At 34.4% G+C, this 19,868-nt stretch overlaps 1 protein-coding gene across 1 annotated transcript; it reads left to right on the top strand.

The window, feature by feature from the left end:
* Positions 1 to 12,879: 12,879 nt before the first annotated feature.
* Positions 12,880 to 13,915, top strand: LOC120425698 (uncharacterized). Its single transcript, XM_039590284.2, has 3 exons — positions 12,880 to 13,037; positions 13,100 to 13,690; positions 13,746 to 13,915. Exons 1-3 carry the CDS (start codon positions 12,987 to 12,989, stop codon positions 13,764 to 13,766), a joined length of 663 nt encoding a protein of 220 aa, XP_039446218.1. The 5' UTR covers positions 12,880 to 12,986; the 3' UTR covers positions 13,767 to 13,915.
* Positions 13,916 to 19,868: the final 5,953 nt, after the last annotated feature.

Below are 19,868 nucleotides of genomic sequence, written 5' to 3' on the forward strand. Positions count from 1 at the left end.
TTGGAACTGGTTCCCGATTGTTGTAGCCTTTCCCAGCACAGCCCAAAGTAGAAGAGGGAACGACCTCGAAATTTATGGCCGTTGTTTAGCTGTTTTGGAGCAGTGCAATAAACTGCCAGATTACGGTTGTATTTGGTGGTGTTCTGCAAGAGACCCCCGTGCCGGGGCGCAATAGTTGACATCGGTAGCAAGAGCAATTGCGGGTTGTCAACAGCGCAGTGATTCGCAGAAAACTTTGCCAGCATCCCATAAAGTTGTTTATTTGGCCAAATGAGTTTTGAGGCAAGTTTATTTATTGCTTCGTGCTGTGTTTGACAACGATGCTACTGATCAGCTTGATTCCGCATTCTGCACCTCAGTCTTCTTCTATAGTCACTTCAATTCAGTGTCCAGTCATTTTACTATTCTCTTATTCTGTTGTTCTGTTGTTCTGTTGTTCTGTTGTTCTGTTGTTCTGTTGTTCTGTTGTTCTGTTGTTCTGTTGTTCTGTTGTTCTGTTGTTCTGTTGTTCTGTTGTTCTGTTGTTCTGTTGTTCTGTTGTTCTGTTGTTCTGTTGTTCTGTTGTTCTGTTGTTCTGTTGTTCTGTTGTTCTGTTGTTCTGTTGTTCTGTTGTTCTGTTGTTCTGTTGTTCTGTTGTTCTGTTGTTCTGTTGTTCTGTTGTTCTGTTGTTCTGTTGTTCTGTTGTTCTGTTGTTCTGTTGTTCTGTTGTTCTGTTGTTCTGTTGTTCTGTTGTTCTGTTGTTCTGTTGTTCTGTTGTTCTGTTGTTCTGTTGTTCTGTTGTTCTATTGTTCTGTTGTTCTGTTGTTCTGTTGTTCTGTTGTTCTGTTGTTCTGTTGTTCTGTTGTTTTGTTGTTCTGTTGTTCTGTTGTTCTGTTGTTCTGTTGTTCTGTTGTTCTGTTGTTCTGTTGTTCTGTTGTTCTGTTGTTCTGTTGTTCTGTTGTTCTGTTGTTCTGTTGTTCTGTTGTTCTGTTGTTCTGTTGTTCTGTTGTTCTGTTGTTCTGTTGTTCTGTTGTTCTGTTGTTCTGTTGTTCTGTTGTTCTGTTGTTCTGTTGTTCTGTTGTTCTGTTGTTCTGTTTCAAGTGTTCAGATTTTCAGTTTTCCACTTTCAGATTATCTGTTTTGACTTCCAGCAATCCATGCATCAACACAAAGTTAACAAACTAGTTCCACCGTTGACCCACAGGGCTGCAAGGTCTCTAACAAAATAAACAACACCCCTCAGTTGGACCACCTTCAAGCGACACGTGAATTTATACGGCGCGAGCACTGTATAATTTGCGCAAATGTTGTCATAATAAATGTAGCAATTTATTCATTCGATTTAATAAAGGGATTGCATTTCCTTGCTGTGATCACAGGCACACTCAGTTCTTCCTTCAAGATCCCATAACAAGCAGCTTCTTCCAAGCCGTTCCAGTTTACTCTTTTCGGCCCAACGTGGCGGCTAGAAGCTGTTATTAAATTTATTTATTTTATAAAAAAGTGCAGTGGAAGGTAATTTATCATCACATTTTATCTGCGCGGCCGGGCAGTTCTTTCATACGAACCAATAGTGCAGTGATCCCTTAAGCATATATGGCACGCTCTCTCGTTCTCAACTAAAGTCTACACGATTCATAAATTAAGCTGCTTCTGGTTCCGCGATCCGCAAGCGGGGGGTGGAGGGGGGGGGGAGACCCTATTGAGAATTGGATGTAAACGATTCCATTAACGCAGTGTGTTGTGAGCTCGCACAGAACGAAAATCCTATTAAAAAGTGGTAAATAAAGATGATTACCAGCCGATACAGGCCGAACAATGACTGTTATTATGACTGACTGCAATCGGGCGGAGGCTCCATCCACGAATGAAGTGGTTACGCCAAGCTTAGCTAGCTGTAAAGAGAGGTCTTTTTACTGGGGAACGAACTTCGAAGCTGGCAGGACTAGCTGGGGAACTAGTGGCAATAACTGCCGAGCTTAATGAAGGATCGAACGTGGAATGTGTGAAATAATTAGTTTGTGATAAGGAAATGGCAAAATGCATTAGCGATTGCTAGCGTTTCTTGGGATAGACTTTTAAGAGCCATGATTTTTTTTTATAGCACAACTTCTGGAGATGCTGAACTAATTCGACTAGTTCAACCTCGGTAACTGATGAAGTTATTCGTTTTACGATAAAAAATAATAATAGTAAAGCAACCTCAAACCCACCTCCCAGCCCACAAAACTACACCAGAACCACATAAATAGCTAAAATTGAACCCATAAATACCGCATTTCACCGTGGTCTCGTTAGTTGGCAATGTTTCACTTTGAAACTGTGAATTAAATCAACATATAATTACATCACGTGGTCATGTGATAATCCCCCTTCCCCCTTCTTGAAACCAGAACCGCGTTTCCAGCCCACAAAGCCATGATTTATTTTCAGGACAATGCAATGGCCGTAAACTGTGAATGTGTGTGGTTGTTTCCGCCTAGTCAGCAGTATAATTTGTGAATATTTTAAAACAGTGAATTTTGTGGTTGGTGTTCCCTAAACAATGCCCACGTTTGTGATGTACGTTTATGATGTACGTAAATGCGATTAGGAACTTAACGTTATTCAGGAATCAATTTTGAAATTCAATCAACTATACTGTTCAATTTGGATTATTTATTTTAAAAAAATAGTATCAATTCTCATATCTTAATTCTTTCTTCTCATTCCTCATTTCGCAATTCTCATTTCTTAATTCGTTTTCATTTTTTCATTTTTCATATCTCATTTCTCCATTTTGTTTTTCACTTCTCCTTGCTAAAAGACAAGACGGTGCCGATAGGTTCTGATGTCAGGATTCACATACTCATTTCTTTCTGAAATTTCATTTTTCACACATAATGCCATAATGAATAGTTCAACATTTGAGCAATATTATTGAAATAGTAGTTTATGCAAAGAGTTGCAAAAAGAAGATTTTTTCAGCACGAGTTGTACATTTATCCAACGAGGTTTACCGAGTTGGATAAATACGCAGAATGCTGAAAAAATCAAGTTTTGCAACGAGTTGCTTACAGCATTTTTTGCAATCCTGAAAAACGCTTCTTTAATGGAATTTTATGTCAAACATTCATGTGTTTAGTAAATTCACCGTTCAAAACAAAAAAATATTGAAAAATGTTACTTTTCGATACAGGTGTTGAAAAGTTCAACTTTTCAGCACCTATTTCAGTGCTGAAAAGTAGAACTTTTCAGCACTGTTATTGAAAGGTATTAATTTTCCATTCTGTTATTTTTGGTAGGGAAAAGTAGGCCGTTTCGTTTCTCCAGAATGACAGGACAAGTTGACAGTTTCACAGTGGAATTGCAAAAAGTACCTAATATTTGTTGTTGATGGTTGGGTTATGAATCAACCAAACAGAAAGAAAGCTGAGCAATCCACTTTGACGACCCGAAAAACGCTTCTTTAATGGAATTTTATGTCAAACATTCATGTGTTTAGTAAATTCACCGTTCAAAACAAAAAAATATTGAAAAATGTTACTTTTCGATACAGGTGTTGAAAAGTTCAACTTTTCAGCACCTATTTCAGTGCTGAAAAGTAGAACTTTTCAGCACTGTTATTGAAAGGTATTAATTTTCCATTCTGTTATTTTTGGTAGGGAAAAGTAGGCCGTTTCGTTTCTCCAGAATGACAGGACAAGTTGACAGTTTCACAGTGGAATTGCAAAAAGTACCTAATATTTGTTGTTGATGGTTGGGTTATGAATCAACCAAACAGAAAGAAAGCTGAGCAATCCACTTTAACGACCCTCGGGTATTTTGTTGTGTCTGTTGCAAGTAGGGCGTCCAATTTTCACAGGTTTTGAATTTCCCGGGAAACGGGAAAAATATTTTTTGAATCCCAGGAATTCCCGGGGGACTACAATTGTTTATCCAATGTGATTCAAATTAAATAAGTATTTTAAAAATTTATTTCTTTTATATGCATGAAAAACTTGAAAATTTTCGTTGAACTTAAAAAAAGCGAAAACAAATAAAATTATATCAGTCAAAGTAAAATTTTTAATAAATTTTAAATTTTATGTTTTATATAAACATATCTAACAAATTTTCTATAAGTTTCTATTGCCAACTGGAAAAATAGGGACTTCAAATTAAATAGGTACAGGAGATTTTAGAGCAATAAATTTGGAAATCGGTGTACTAATTGTTTTGTTCTGTCTTGTTTTAACCGAAGTCGTTCAAAACATTATTCAAAAAAATATGGCGCAAATAGCTCTCCTAATTCGTTAGATTAGTCCTGATTCCCAGATTCCGGTGTTTAATGCAAAATAATTCAATATGATATTTCTCAAATTTAAAATCATAAATAAACGAAAATATAATACCCAGTCTTTAAAAAATATAAATTAAATAGAAAATATTTAAAGCGCTAGGCATTTTGCGGATCTGTACCTAAAATTTGAACAATTTTCCCAAAGAAGCCAAATTAATGTTGATATCTAGAGTTTTGTTTAAAAGGTCGTATAAATACAATTAAAATTTTTGCTTTTTGGTGTTTTTTTTTATACCGCCTTGAGTCAGGGATATTCAAAAACAACCAAAAAACAAAAGCTGAAAACTTTTTTCAAAGGACATTTTCAAAAAAAAGAACTCTAGATATGTGCCGAATACAAAATTAATACTTTAAAATTCTAGTCGATTTCTAAATATTCAACTTGTCATCTGTTTCCACAACCAAATCTGAATTTGCAGACCAAATTTGAAAAAATAACTCTCTTTTCAAGTTAAAATGCGTAATGCAACTGGAATCGTTATAAGGTTTTTCATTCTTAAGACCAAAACATTAAAAATTTGAATCTCCCTTCAAAATTATTGTTTAAATCATGTAGGAGCTAAAAATAACCAAAATTTCAATCCTAAACTTCTATACCCAAAACTTATACCAACGCTTGTAAACAAGTTTTAAATGTGCTGAACAGTGTTTGATTTGATTTCCTGTTAATTCGTGACAAGTTTTAAAATCGTGTTCAATGTTGAAATGTTTAAATTCCGCCTTGTAATTTCAATTATTATATTTTTGAACTTTGAAAAATATTTGCAACGGCCTAAATGTAAAATTTCAACAGTTTTTCACGAACTCCACGCTTTCCACTAAATCATGAAAAATCACTAACCCTTTGATTAAGAAATTAAAATATTTAATTTTATTGCTTTGATATACCTTGAAACTGAATTTAGGTTAAAAGTGTTTTTTTTTTTTTTTTTTTTGCAAAGAAAAAACATTCAGTAGTATTGCAATTATGAGTCTTCTAAAGATGTAAGATCTGACGAAAACAAAAATTTCAACGAAAAACAACTTTTTGACTATACCTACTAAAGATCGAAATTTTTCAACAATTCACTAGATTTTTAAATCAACCCAAACATGTTAAAAATGATTCAAAGCGCAAGAGAATGCATTTTAAATTGATTTTAGCTGATTGCTCTCAAATTTCCATTGAAATTTTGATGTTTTTTGAAAAAAAAAATAGTTTTTTACCGCCTGATCTAAAATTTGTACCAGCCTCACAGAAAATCAATGTCTTAAAAACGAAACATATTTAACAAGTGACTTTTGTTACCTCGAACCGTATTTTCGTTTCAAATTGCACCAAAAAAATCCCCCCACAAAAACTGTCCCATTACAATTGGATCCGGAACAACGTCACTTGTTTGGCGATAATCCACAAAATGATGTCACACTATTTTGACATGCCCCATTTCACCCCCTGCAGTTCAGCTGTAACTGGTTGGGGGTGGAGCCCGTAAACTCGTGTTCTAAACGTGGACGTAACTTTTACAAATCTTTTTTTTGCTGGTGCTCACTCCTAACAATCACACACGTACAAAAAGTCATACCAGCACAAAACATGACAACGCTCTTTCCGGTGATGAGATTTGAAAATAAATAATGCTTTTTTGCAACTGTTGATGTTGCTGTTGCCCTTTTTGTTTGTTTGGAGGTTGAAAGCTCTGTCCTGATGGTTTTTTTTTGCCTCGTCAGATTTATCATTCGAAAGTCAACCCTAAAAGTTGAACGCGCTGCAAAAACTCACACATGTTGGGAGATGCACGAGGACAACATTCCGAATCCTGATGTGAGCAACCATAAAGTGGAAATGAAATAATTTTTCATCTGGCCGCCACTGCTGCTCACATTTGGAATCGTCTGGCAACACTGCTGGCACCGGGCTGAAAGGACATAAATTGTGATGAACTGAGAGAGGACACACTTGGCTTTGGTGGTTGAAGTGGTCAAAGAGGGTGGGGGGAAAAGCTTGTTTGCCGTTGGAATTATATGGTGACGATGAAAGAGTGCAAAGCTTGGGTGTGTGTTTTCATGGGTCGGTGGTTTCACAGTTGTTTGAATTGAGGTATGATTTAATTCCTTGTTATGAAAGCTTTGAAAGCGGGATTTTAGCAAATGTTTTGCCAATTAGGTTTTAAAGTGCAAAGATTTCCTCCAAACCCCATATTTGAAACATAATTCTTCCCACGTTCCACTCCAAACGATCCCAGGGAAAAATGTCACGTTAGGAACATTCCCGAACGCCACCTCTCTCATTTCCAGGTCATTTCCCCTTCGTATAGGCCTTTCCAAACGAATAGGACGCCGGGGGGAAATTGAAACTTATTGCGGTTTTCCGCTGCGGAGGCAGCCCCAATTTGCCCAATAAAGTTGGCAAACGATCGGAAAGCTTAGCCGCAAGCAAAATTGGCAAGTTTTTCCCCGTTACTTAACTTCCACTTTTCTTGTGCCTGATAACTAGGGGGAAAGGCAAATCCTTTTATATGGTCGTGTGTGTATGATATTCTTTTTCTACAAACGTCGTTGCTGCCAAAGGCTGAATTGTGGAAACGGTGAGGAAAACATTTTCAATTAACTTTTACAACTTGGTCGACCACAAACAACGGAGGGAACCCCAATTCGTAAGGATTTTCGAGGAATTGAAGGTTGAGTTTTGGGCTGTAGACTGGTTCAAGTTTAGAATAATCCCCTTTGTTATGATCTCGCAAAGTTTTTGGCGATCCTTTGTGTTGAGTTTTTGAGTTCTTGAATTCATGTATTCTTGAATTCTTGAATTCTTGAATTCTTGAATTCTTGACTTTTTTTTGATAAGGTCCTATAAACAAATGTAAACATTGAGTGTATCCCTTTCACACCTTATGTCAAAGTCCATCGGAGTAAGCGGGATACACTCAATGTTTACATTTGTTTATAGGACCTTATCAAAAAAAAGTCAAGAATTCTTGAATTCTTGAATTCTTGAATTCTTGAATTCTTGAATTCTTGAATTCTTGAATTCTTGAATTCTTGAATTCTTGAGTTTTGAGTTCTTGAGTTCTTGAGTTCTTGAGTTCTTGAGTTCTTGAGTTCTTGAGTTCTTGAGTTTTGAGTTCTTGAGTTCTTGAGTTCTTAAGTTCTTGAGTTCTTGAGTTCTTGAGTTCTTGAATTCTTGAGTTCTTGAGTTCTTGAGTTCTTGAGTTCTTGAGTTCTTGAGTTCTTGAGTTCTTGAGTTCTTGAGTTCTTGAGTTCTTGAGTTCTTGAGTTCTTGAGTTCTTGAGTTCTTGAGTTCTTGAGTTCTTGAGTTCTTGAGTTCTTGAGTTCTTGAGTTCGTGAGTTCTTGAGTTCTTGAGTACTTGAGTTCATGAGTTCTTGAGTTCTTGAGTATTTTTAAGTATTTTTTGTATTTTTAATGCCAGGAACCGTGGTGTAGGGGTAAGCGTGATTGGCTCTCACCCAGTCGGACTGGGTTCGATCCCAGAAGGTCCCGGTGGCATTTTTCGAGACGAGATTTGTCTGATCACGCCTTCCGTCGGACGGGAAGTAAATGTTGGCCCCGGACTAACCTAAAAAAAGGTTAGGCTCAGTCCAGGTGTAGGAGTCGTCTCCCTAGGTCCTGTCTCGGTGGAGTCACTGGTAAGCAGTTGGACTAACAATCCAAATGTCGTCAGTTCGAATCCCGGGGTGGATGGAAGCTAAGGTTTGCAATTGCCTCAACAATCAAGCCTTCGAACACCTAGTTTCGAGTAGGAATCTCGCAGTCGAGAACGCCATGGCAATGCTGTAGAGCGAATAATTTGATTTTTTGAGTATTTTAAGTATTTTAAGTATTTTTATTTTTTTTAATATTTTTAGTATTTTTAGTTTTTTTAGTATTTTAGTATTTTTTAGTACTTTTTAGTATTTTTAGTATTTTTAGTATTTTTAGTATTTTTTAGTATTTTTAGTATTTTTAGTATTTTTAGTATTTTTAGTATTTTTAGTATTTTTAGTATTTTTAGTATTTTTTTTTTAGTATTTTTAGTATTTTTAAGTATTTTTAGTATTTTTAGTATTTTTAGTATTTTTAGTATTTTTAGTATTTTTAGTATTTTTAGTATTTTTAAGTATTTTTAGTATTTTTAGTATTTTTAGTATTTTTAGTATTTTTAGTATTTTTAGTATTTTTAGTATTTTTAGTATTTTTAGTATTTTTAGTATTTTTAGTATTTTTAGTATTTTTAGTATTTTTAGTATTTTTAGTATTTTTAAGTATTTTTAGTATTTTTAGTATTTTTAGTATTTTTAGTATTTTTAGTATTTTTAGTATTTTTAGTATTTTTAGTATTTTTAGTATTTTTAGTATTTTTAGTTTTTTTTAGTTTTTTAAGTATTTTTAGTATTTTTAGTATTTTTAGTATATTCAATATTTTTAGAATTTTTAGTATTTTTAGTATTTTTAGTATTTTTAGTCATTTGAATCTTCTGAGTCTTTTGAGTCAACTCGCGACTCCAATTTTTGAACCAGTCTACCAGGTAATCTTTGCGAAGCCCTTCGTCGAACGAAAAAGTAGCGAAAGCAGCTTTGGAAATTCTTAAATTGTTTGATGAGAAAGTTTTGTCCTACTCTTGTGTGATGGGCATCAGACGAATCCTTCTGAAAAGGTTTCGATACTTGCCCTTTGGGAAAAAGGGCCGAACCATTTATCATGCAGCCCAAAACTGCAGACGAGTGGCAAAAGTTTGATAAGAAATTTTATCGTCTGAGCAGGTTTATTTCCGGAAAAGTTCATTTCTCGTATGAAATTACTTGTGTGAAGAAGTTTTGCTATCTTTTTAAGTGTAACAAAACTCCTCGACCAAGCAACTGAGTCTAGCACTCCAATTGCGCAGAAAGAAATTCAAAACCGTGCCTTGTTACTTTCATTTTCTACGCCGCAGATTACTGACGTGCGAGAGGGGTGGGGAGGTTCGTAGATTTTCCACATTTTCCAGCGAATGGCTCCAGGGAGGAAGGAAAGGTTATTCAATTACTTTTTAAGATTTCGTGGGAGGGAGCAGAAGGACGGTTGTTGGTGCAACAAATTATTTATAAGGACTGTGTAACTTTTTATGTCTGCCTGCCTGCCTAGAGGGGAGGGGGGGGGGAGCTGGAAAGTATTCTATTACTGCTAAGCCTGGTTGATGAGTCCCACCAGCGGCGGTGGAAATCTCGAAGAAAAAGAAGATACCTGCGATGAAAGTGTTTTTCCAGTGCAGTGCATCGGGTGAAGAGGAAGAAAAAGCCGAGGAAAACTCCAGGGAGACTTGCTTCCTTGTGCTGAAAATGCACACGGGGCTTTCATGCTGGGAGCTTTAAGTAAGTAACGGGACTTGGGGGGAGGAGGGTTTGATTTTCCCTTTTTCACGGGATTTTACTACGACGTAGATTTCTAAGGAAGACTGATGGGGGAGAGGGAAATTAATGTTGAAGATCAGTGCCATAGCAAGGATACTTAGTTGTTGTGTAAACAATGTAATGAAAGAGGACACCCAGAGCTTGCGTTGGCTGCGGAAATCTTGTTATTAATTGATGTACTGGATGCTAATGACAACTGTGAGTCATTTGAAAAGTGTCTTTGAATTAACATACTATTCCTTTTTAAAGATATTTAATTTTCCCTCTGAGCAAATAAAAAAAGTATGATTTTTTTTATTTTTGTCAGACAACATCAATGATTGAATTCGAAAGCGACATTCACTTCAATCGAACACACGATTAAATATTTTCCCTCGCAATTCCATCCACCACATAATTATGATTGAATTTCCAGTTCCCCGAAAGCTAACCGATTATGAAATTTTAATTTCACAACCCCTTTTGTACACAAGCCAACGATTTTTTCAATACACAATTTTCACCATCAATAATCGCATTACCGCGCAGTTCACCAATCACCAAACCGGGACATCATCACCATTCGATGAAATAATTACTTGCGTGACAACCACTTTTTTTTCATTTAAATCCTCTCCATCACCCAACCCTCTTTGGGTTGGCCTCCACGTGGACGCCACACACGTGACCCGAGCTCATTAGCGCGGGGTTTATGTTCGTGTTTCGAGCCGTTCTTTTTTTTTTCATATTTATAACCCTGAGTGAAGCCTTTTTTTTAAATTGATTCCACTGAACTAATGCACGCTCTTTGTTTCGTTTCAGGTTGGTATGCCGTGTCACGTGGAACGCCACATAGATCAGAACCACAGCGTCGGGAAGTGATTTTCCAAGACTTCCTGCAATCCCGGGCAGTCTCCCACCCCCAAACCTAGGCTCTATTAGCTGATTGGAAAGGCAGCGCTAGGGTGTCCTGGGATTTTGGAGTTGGGTCACGGGTGCCATTTCGTCGCTTGTGTGCTATCTTGTGAAATATATTCACTAAACATGGAACATTGAATTGTCTTTACGACAACAATAATCATCAAATTTGGTTATGATTACGTATGGTTATGAATTTCAAATAATTCTAATTGTTAAAATCAGTTCGTTTCATCCCGCCCGTGTGGATCAATCGGACCGCACCCTGGACTCACAATCCAGAGGTCGCCGGTACAAATCCCGCGGCGGGTGCTCTAAAATTCTTTGTGTAAATATGGGTATCCGGCGCCGTCGCTCTGTGCCGTACTCAAACATTTAGGAGCCCAGGGCGGCGAAGTCCTTGTAGATAAAAAGGTTGGTACTAGCAATGGCGACAGCTATAAAGTCAACTTCGTTTGTTCGTTTCAAAATTGCAATTTCAAAGACTTATGTTCATAATCACAAAAAAGGGACAGTAAAGATGAATTACATGAACTTCAAAATCGGAAGGCTTTTTCCTCTTTCGAAATAGTAGTTTATGCAACAAGATCTAAAAAAGAAGATATTTTAAGCCTGAGTCGTATATTTATCCAACGGGGTTCACCGAGTTGGATAAATACGACGACTGCTGAAAAAAAAATCAAATTTTGCACGAGTTCCACACATCATTTTTTCAATTCCCAAAAACACAATTTGAATGGAATTATAAGTCAAATGTTAATGTATTTTGTCAACTAACCGCCTTAAATTAAAAAAAAAATGTTGAAAAGTAAAACTTTTAAGCAATTATTTTTAAAAATGTGATTCTCTTATTTTGGGTAATCAGTTTTTCTATACAATGTTGAGGGCTGTTTATACAGGTTAGGTATGTAAATATTAAAAAATCTTTATCTTAAAAAAAAATCTGATCGATTTGATGTCTTTGGAACTTTTGTAAGGTATGATTTGGACTTTTCTGAAAAAATAGGTACACAGAAAAACTATTCCGTATTTGTTTATCTTATATTTACTATCAAAAGTTTAATTCCCAAAATACCGTTATTTTTAGACGCAAAATAAAAATTCAAGATAACTTTGAGCTGATTTTATTCTCAATTTAAAAATACTAAATGAATGAGAAGCACCCCTTTATAAAACAAGTTTGACAAGCTGAGACAATTCACTAAAACTTTCCTTCTTTGACTGTGTTGATTGGGCAGCTGTTTGCTGAAAAACAGCTTCTTGAAGTTTTTTTTTAGATGAGTATTTCACAGTGTCATTTATTAAGCCCTCATTTTCAGCTCGCGATATATCGGAAGCTATTGGTTCGATTTCAAATGTTAAAAAATAAAACCTTTGTAAAAAAATGGGTTATAAAAATAATTTTGGATAAAAAAAAAACGTTTAGGCGTCATCCATAAAGTATGTCACGCAAAAATTGGCCAAAATTAACCTCCCCCCCTCCCCCCTATGTCACACTTTGTCACGCAAAGTCAAACCCCCCCCCCCCTCAAAAAGTACGTCAAATTTTGCCAGACCCCCCTCTCCCCCGCCTTGTTTTCGATAAGATTTTTTATAGTATTTATCTTGATTTTATTTCTTTAAAATCTCATAATTTTGGTATTTTTGTCAATTTTAATATGAAAAAATTAATAGGTTGTAAAATAAAATGCACTCAATTTTTTTTAAAGAATTAACATAGCAATATAAAAAACAGATTTGTACCTCATAAAAATTAGAAGACCTGGAAAAACTTTCAAGTATTAAAAAATCCTGAAAACATGTTTTTCACAGCTTTGCATCTAATAAGTTCAAACTATTTGTAGCACTTTTCTTATGATCACCCTGCTTTCAAAGCATTTGTTTGTATCGAGCCAGAATTTGGAAAATATTAAAGTTCAAGCTGAATAAAAAATAAAATTAAGACTATATAATCAATTGTAATGTGTTGCTTCTTAAAAATAGTAAGCAAAAAATTGAGGAAAAGAGCTTCACATTTAATTGTTCACAATTCAAATTAATATTATGCATTCATAAAAAAAACCTAGGTGACGTCACAGTATCGCAAACCCCCCCCCCCCTCCCCCCACCGTTACATCTTGTCACACCTACGGTAACACCCCCTCCCCCCCTAAGAGCATACGTTCTTTATGGATGACGCCTTATTTGCTTATGGTGTTTTTGAAACTGCTTTGAGTCAGGGGCATTTAAAAACATCCAAAAACAAAACAAAATTATTGATTAGACCTTTATATTTATAAAAAAATACTCCAGATATTTATCTTATAGTGATTATTGAAGCATCAAAGCAGTCTTCCCTCAAGTTGACAGTTGAGTTGTTAATCATCAAAAATCCCTTTTTGCCGTGCAATTTTGTACAACTAAAAAAACCCGAAAAAAAAGATGTCCGGCAAAAAGATTTCGGCGCGAATTGACAGCAGAATGCCCAAAACGGTTATTACAATCAAGTGCCACGTGTTCTCCTCATTTATAACGCCTCTTCCACCCTTACACAGTTCCGCCCTCGTGCCGTCCCGCAAGAACCGCCCGCCGCACGCTGCCATTCGGCCGAGGTCAGCTGGACGGACAGTACCGCCATTGACCACCGCCGCCCTCGGACGGCAGCGAAGCCTTGCCACCGGTTGGGCCACGTTCCGGCGTACCTGCGCCGGAGTCAAGCCACGTCGATGGACGCTGGCTTGACCAAGCTGGCAGGGAGAAAGCAGGAGCAGGCGGTTCGGAAGCCGGCGGTGGTACCGCTGGTTCACAAGCTAGGGTCGATTCCAACGTATTTGAGGACGAACCGGTCGTCTTCAGCTGGTGAAGATCGTGAGGCGAAACCAGTTCAGATGGAAAAGGCTTCGGAGGACAAGAAGACCTCTTGCAGTAGTTCTGAGCAGAGTCTGGTTTTGGATGAGATCAGGAGTTTGCGAAACGACCTCCGGCGGAGCTGCTCCATTGGACTCTTTATTAGTCCGGTGGACCAGTCCAACGTGATAAGACGACTGCAGCAAAAGATGCTCAAATTAAGGACGACCATTCAATCTTTGGAAGTAACCATAAAAGTTCTACAAGAAGAAAACAAAAAACTAAATTGTATTGTGGATGTAAGGCTTATTCAAGTTTAAATTGTTATTTGATAATTAAGATTTTTTTTTTAAGCAATCCGAAGCATCATGTTGATCCTCCCGGCGATGGGGAGCAAAATCTTACCTTGTTTTCGAATGACGCCGAATTGGATGGAGATGTTCGAAGAAAAAGAAAATCCTATTGAAATTTGTACCGTTTGAGGTGAAATTTATTTATTACAATACTATTCAAATAAAAAAAAAAACACACAATTCCTTGCCTCTTGAATGAAACAATTCCAGCGGACAAGCGGAAGCTGATCTGGCGGCGCGCGGTCTGAATCAACAGAGATTCGTCCCAAAGACGTCACCCGTAAAGTATGTCACGCTAAATTTGTCACGCTGGCTCTGACCCCCCTCGAAAAGTACGTCACGTTTTGCTGGACCACCCCACCATCTGTTTTTTTTGGGCAGTTTTAGCATGATTTTTATTCAAAAAAGCATTATTTGAAAATTTGGAGTTTGAACGGGAAAGTTTTTAATGTTGCTGTGACTTAAATCTCCATATTAAAAAAAAAAAAATCAGATGATTTAGGCATATTAAGAGCGAGTCCACGAACAGGGCATACCCCTTTGTATGGGACGTCGTTTGGACCTCACCAATCTGCCTGAAATTTTTAGGGGTTGTTTGCACATATAAAACTAGCATTAAGCCAAAATATGAGCACTCTAGGTCAACGGGAAGTGGGGCAAATCGGGACACAAAGTTTCATGGTTTAAAAACGTAAACTTTTTTAAAAAGGCTGTTATTTGGACAAACCATAACTAAATTTCAAAATGCATATGAAAGGGCTTAAGGGCCCACCGGAGAGAGAAACTGGAAGATTTTTATTTTTATTGGAACCACTGCCAAAGATGGGAAATTTCATTGCTACTATGATGACTTTGACGAAAAACATCAGTTCGTATCAAGGCGCGTGCATCGAGCCAACCACGTGGCCCAAAATCATAGCCTACCTAAAATCCTTGCATACGGCACATAACACGTGGCGGGGTAGTGTGTTCATGTAATCACACTGTTCAAATGGCTAATGATAAAAAGCAGAGATAGTTTTTCAAAAGTTAGTACAATGCATTCCTTTTTTGCAATAACAAACATGTAAGAATATAATGGACAATTCCCGTTATTGTAGAATTCTGCAATTCTGCACACAATTGGAAGCAGAGTGTTCAAGTAGTTTTCTGCAACAGTAGTTACTTCTTTCTCGTGCAGAACACCAGCAGAAAAAGAAACTCCAGAAACATGCAGGAGCGCGTTCCCGGACACTTTTGTGGATAGATTTTTCTCCCACTTCCAAACTAGCTTTTTTGAAAATGGCTATTCTAGCTTTGTTGGTCTCTTGCAAAACTTCTGAAGTAACTACGTCTTTTTTCGGACTTACAGAATTGCTGATTTTTTTGTAAATACTGCATAGTTATGTACCAGCAAAATAAACTTTTTGGCAGCGTGAAAAAGTCCCCAAATATCCCCAATAATACTCCAAATAATGTTTCAAAAATGGAGCTTTCGGATACAATCGAAAAGTTGGAGTCGTCGCATGACTAATTCTTTTGAAATATTGAATCTGTAAATATTTCTTACGGATATACCTGTTGATGTATCAACTGAGATTCTCTTTACAATTTAGTATACTTGATACGTCACCAAGAACTGATTTGGTTCTTATTTTCGTGTCAAAGATGTTTTATAGAAGTTTCCTAATCTCGAAAAACAAGGGACCAGCCGCTCAACCGTGGTTCTAGTCGATTCAGCTTTGCCATTGCTAAAAAAATATCTACGTTTTGCTGGAAGCATTTTTGATAGAACATTTCCGGGATGCTCCCTGCTATTTTGTAAGGCGACTAAACTATAAGTTTCATGCTATAGGCACAACATGGGTCAAATCATACCGATCTTTTTTTTTCAACAGAAATTATTGTGCTACACGAATAGAAATCCTGTCAGCAAATCTAAAAACTTTATTGTTGTTGAATCTGTACACATATAAATGCTTCCAAAATCTTATTTTTTTTTGGATGCCGAAGTAAATGTTTTCAAAATCGACAACATTATTTCCAAAATCAAACATATATTACATATAATATTTTAATGTTTACGAATTCGTCGACATGGAGTATCCAGATAAGTTTACAGGATTTATATCCGTGTATAGAAAAACCTCTTGGTCAGCTACTTCTTTTTGTTCAGGGATTATACATAAAAGACGTAGTTTTCCTAACGATCATATTATTGCCCAAACTTTCCCGAGTAGCTTGGCAAAAACAAAAACAAAAACAAAAACAAAAACAAAAACAAAAACAAAAACAAAAACAAAAACAAAAACAAAAACAAAAACAAAAACAAAAACAAAAACAAAAACAAAAACAAAAACAAAAACAAAAACAAAAACAAAAACAAAAACAAAAACAAAAACAAAAACAAAAACAAAAACAAAAACAAAAACAAAAACAAAAACAAAAACAAAAACAAAAACAAAAACAAAAACAAAAACAAAAACAAAAACAAAAACAAAAACAAAAACAAAAACAAAAACAAAAACAAAAACAAAAACAAAAACAAAAACAAAAACAAAAACAAAAACAAAAACAAAAACAAAAACAAAAACAAAAACAAAAACAAAAACAAAAACAAAAACAAAAACAAAAACAAAAACAAAAACAAAAACAAAAACAAAAACAAAACAAAAACAAAAACAAAAACAAAAACAAAAACAAAAACAAAAACAAAAACAAAAACAAAAACAAAAACAAAAACAAAAACAAAAACAAAAACAAAAACAAAAACAAAAACAAAAACAAAAACAAAAACAAAAACAAAAACAAAAACAAAAACAAAAACAAAAACAAAAACAAAAACAAAAACAAAAACAAAAACAAAAACAAAAACAAAAACAAAAACAAAAACAAAAACAAAAACAAAAACAAAAACAAAAACAAAAACAAAAACAAAAACAAAAACAAAAACAAAAACAAAAACAAAAACAAAAACAAAAACAAAAACAAAAACAAAAACAAAAACAAAAACAAAAACAAAAACAAAAACAAAAACAAAAACAAAAACAAAAACAAAAACAAAAACAAAAACAAAAACAAAAACAAAAACAAAAACAAAAACAAAAACAAAAACAAAAACAAAAACAAAAACAAAAACAAAAACAAAAACAAAAACAAAAACAAAAACAAAAACAAAAACAAAAACAAAAACAAAAACAAAAACAAAAACAAAAAACAAAAACAAAAACAAAAACAAAAACAAAAACAAAAACAAAAACAAAAACAAAAACAAAAACAAAAACAAAAACAAAAACAAAAACAAAAACAAAAACAAAAACAAAAACAAAAACAAAAACAAAAACAAAAACAAAAACAAAAACAAAAACAAAAACAAAAACAAAAACAAAAACAAAAACAAAAACAAAAACAAAAACAAAAACAAAAACAAAAACAAAAACAAAAACAAAAACAAAAACAAAAACAAAAACAAAAACAAAAACAAAAACAAAAACAAAAACAAAAACAAAAACAAAAACAAAAACAAAAACAAAAACAAAAACAAAAACAAAAACAAAAACAAAAACAAAAACAAAAACAAAAACAAAAACAAAAACAAAAACAAAAACAAAAACAAAAACAAAAACAACAACCTTTTTTTTGTATTTTAGTATTTTTGTATTTTTGTATTTTTGTATTTTTGTATTTTTGTATTTTTGTATTTTTGTATTTTTGTATTTTTGTATTTTTGTATTTTTGTATTTTTGTATTTTTGTATTTTTGTATTTTTGTATTTTTGTATTTTTGTATTTTTGTATTTTTGTATTTTTGTATTTTTTTTTTTTGTATTTTTGAAATTGCGAAGGGGTGATGATTGGTTCCTACTTTTCATCTGTGGTCCACGGAGCAATTTTTGGGGGTCCTGGTCAATAACGAAGTAGCAGCTACGGGTAGACACCAATGCTATGCTATGCTATGCTATTTTTGTATTTTTGTATTTTTGTATTTTTGTATTTTTGTATTTTTGTATTTTTGTATTTTTGTATTTTTGTATTTTTGTATTTTTGTATTTTTGTATTTTTGTATTTTTGTATTTTTGTATTTTTGTATTTTTGTATTTTTGTATTTTTGTATTTTTGTATTTTTGTATTTTTGTATTTTTGTATTTTTGTATTTTTGTATTTTTGTATTTTTGTATTTTTGTATTTTTGTATTTTTGTATTTTTGTATTTTTGTATTTTTGTATTTTTGTATTTTTGTATTTTTATATTTTTGTATTTTTGTATTTTTGTATTTTTGTATTTTTGTATTTTTGTATTTTTGTATTTTTGTATTTTTGTATTTTTGTATTTTTGTATTTTTGTATTTTTGTATTTTTGTATTTTTGTATTTTTGTATTTTTGTATTTTTGTATTTTTGTATTTTTGTATTTTTGTATTTTTGTATTTTTGTATTTTTGTATTTTTGTATTGTTGTATTTTTGTATTTTTGTATTTTTGTATTTTTTTTTTCTGAAAGGATAATTATACAAGTATTATACAAAGTAATTATACAAAATGGACTGGACCAAGGTCACCGGATAAATGCTTGGTTTTCCGGAACCATGTCAACAAGTTATTTTTTTTGTACGTGATGCGAATTTCCATTGATCCATATTTTTCCCTGAAAATAAAACAAATTATCTGTCAAATACAACCAAAAGCATAAAAATCTGTTAAAATGTGCTAAGATGCATTTCCATAAAAAATCCCAGAACCGATTCCAGGAAAAATGAGCCGTCGCATGACGTGATTTGGTCAAAACATGCAAACAGTAATTTTCACGGGGGAGCTCCTGCGTGGTTCCGAAAGTGGCTACTGGCCATAATTGACGCATCTTCAAATAAAGAATCTAAAAAGCATGTTCAAGAATATTCATGTTTGTATTATCGCTAATTTCGATTGAAATCGAGATACTCAAAATAGCCATAACCCAGCAAAACTTGAATGCTCCAGGTTGCATTTGACTGGTATTTATCAGTACTACCAAGGAAAAATATGGATCTACTGAATATCTCAAGAGTGAACATTTCCCTAAAATGATTATCTTTTTCATACTAAATCTACGTGTTTTCGCAAAAAAAAAAATGCTGAAAACTAGGTATGTATTTGTATAACTTGAAAAAAATTAAAAGTCGAATGAAAATACTAAATTTTCTGTTGAATACAAAATCACACAAATATATGAAAGTTGAATGATCATGACCCATCACTTCATCCACGTGGTTACCATGATCGAGTCACAGTTCATGCTTGCGGGCGCCAAACAAACTTCGCGTGGCCATAGTAACGACAGCAGGCAAACGACGCCGTCCGCTGGCGAAGGTGAAAATCTTGATCAACCAGTGGTTCTGAAATGGCGGCCGCTGAAAAAATCGATTCAAAATTTTTAACTAACAAATCTCCTAATTGCGAAAGATTTTCTTCAACATGTATGGGCATTTTGGAAACGTAAATTACTCAAAAAGGAATTCTAGCAATAAAAACTAGTATTCCTTCAGCCGTATCGGAGAAATAGCTTAGCAAAGGCAACGATTTCATATTTTCCCATACATTCGCGAATCAATCTAGCAAAATTATAATTTCAAACTTTCAATGTAACAAAAGGGTTCAACAGATAACATTGAAAACTTTCCAGCTTGTTCAAAATATATTACTTTAGGAGTTGGAACAGTTTGAAAGCAATCTATCGAGTTATTCTCATGTTCTGGTGATAGAAATGAAACTTGGGCGGGTGGACGATTTTCCGTCTCCGGTGGTGGCTTAAAAAATGCAACAAAATGCAGGGTAGAGCATCCCAATTGGTTATATCTAAAGGGAGTTTTTGGCATTTCAGTGAAAAAATAGCATAATTTTCAAACTTAAATAAAAAAAGTGTTCCATCCAGATATCAACTCGGTTCGACCTGCAGCTTGTAAGGGACATCTGGGACTACCATCTGAGACTGAGAACGCTTTGGGTGAGGCAGTTTAACGTATTAAATAGACACTTTTTCGTTTAGTGAATTTTTTGGTTGTAAATTTTTGCTCGGGGGCCCCCTTAGATCAGATTTTCCGGTAATAATTTCATCATATTCGTGTTCCTGAGACAATTTCTCAATAGAAATATGCATAAAAATGTTTATTTTC

Source organism: Culex pipiens, unplaced genomic scaffold (genome assembly GCF_016801865.2).
Source record: "Culex pipiens pallens isolate TS unplaced genomic scaffold, TS_CPP_V2 Cpp_Un0017, whole genome shotgun sequence".
NCBI classification, from domain to species: Eukaryota; Metazoa; Arthropoda; class Insecta; order Diptera; family Culicidae; genus Culex; species Culex pipiens.

Excerpts from the sequence above, each read along its gene's own strand:
- LOC120425698 (XM_039590284.2), top strand. The coding sequence starts at position 12,987 with ATGTCCGGCAAAAAGATTTCGGCGCGAATTGACAGCAGAATGCCCAAA. Across the intron at positions 13,038-13,099 it reads ACAGCAGAATGCCCAAAACG|TTCCGCCCTCGTGCCGTCCC; the intron begins GTTATTACAATC and ends ACCCTTACACAG. Across the intron at positions 13,691-13,745 it reads AACTAAATTGTATTGTGGAT|CAATCCGAAGCATCATGTTG; the intron begins GTAAGGCTTATT and ends TTTTTTTTTAAG.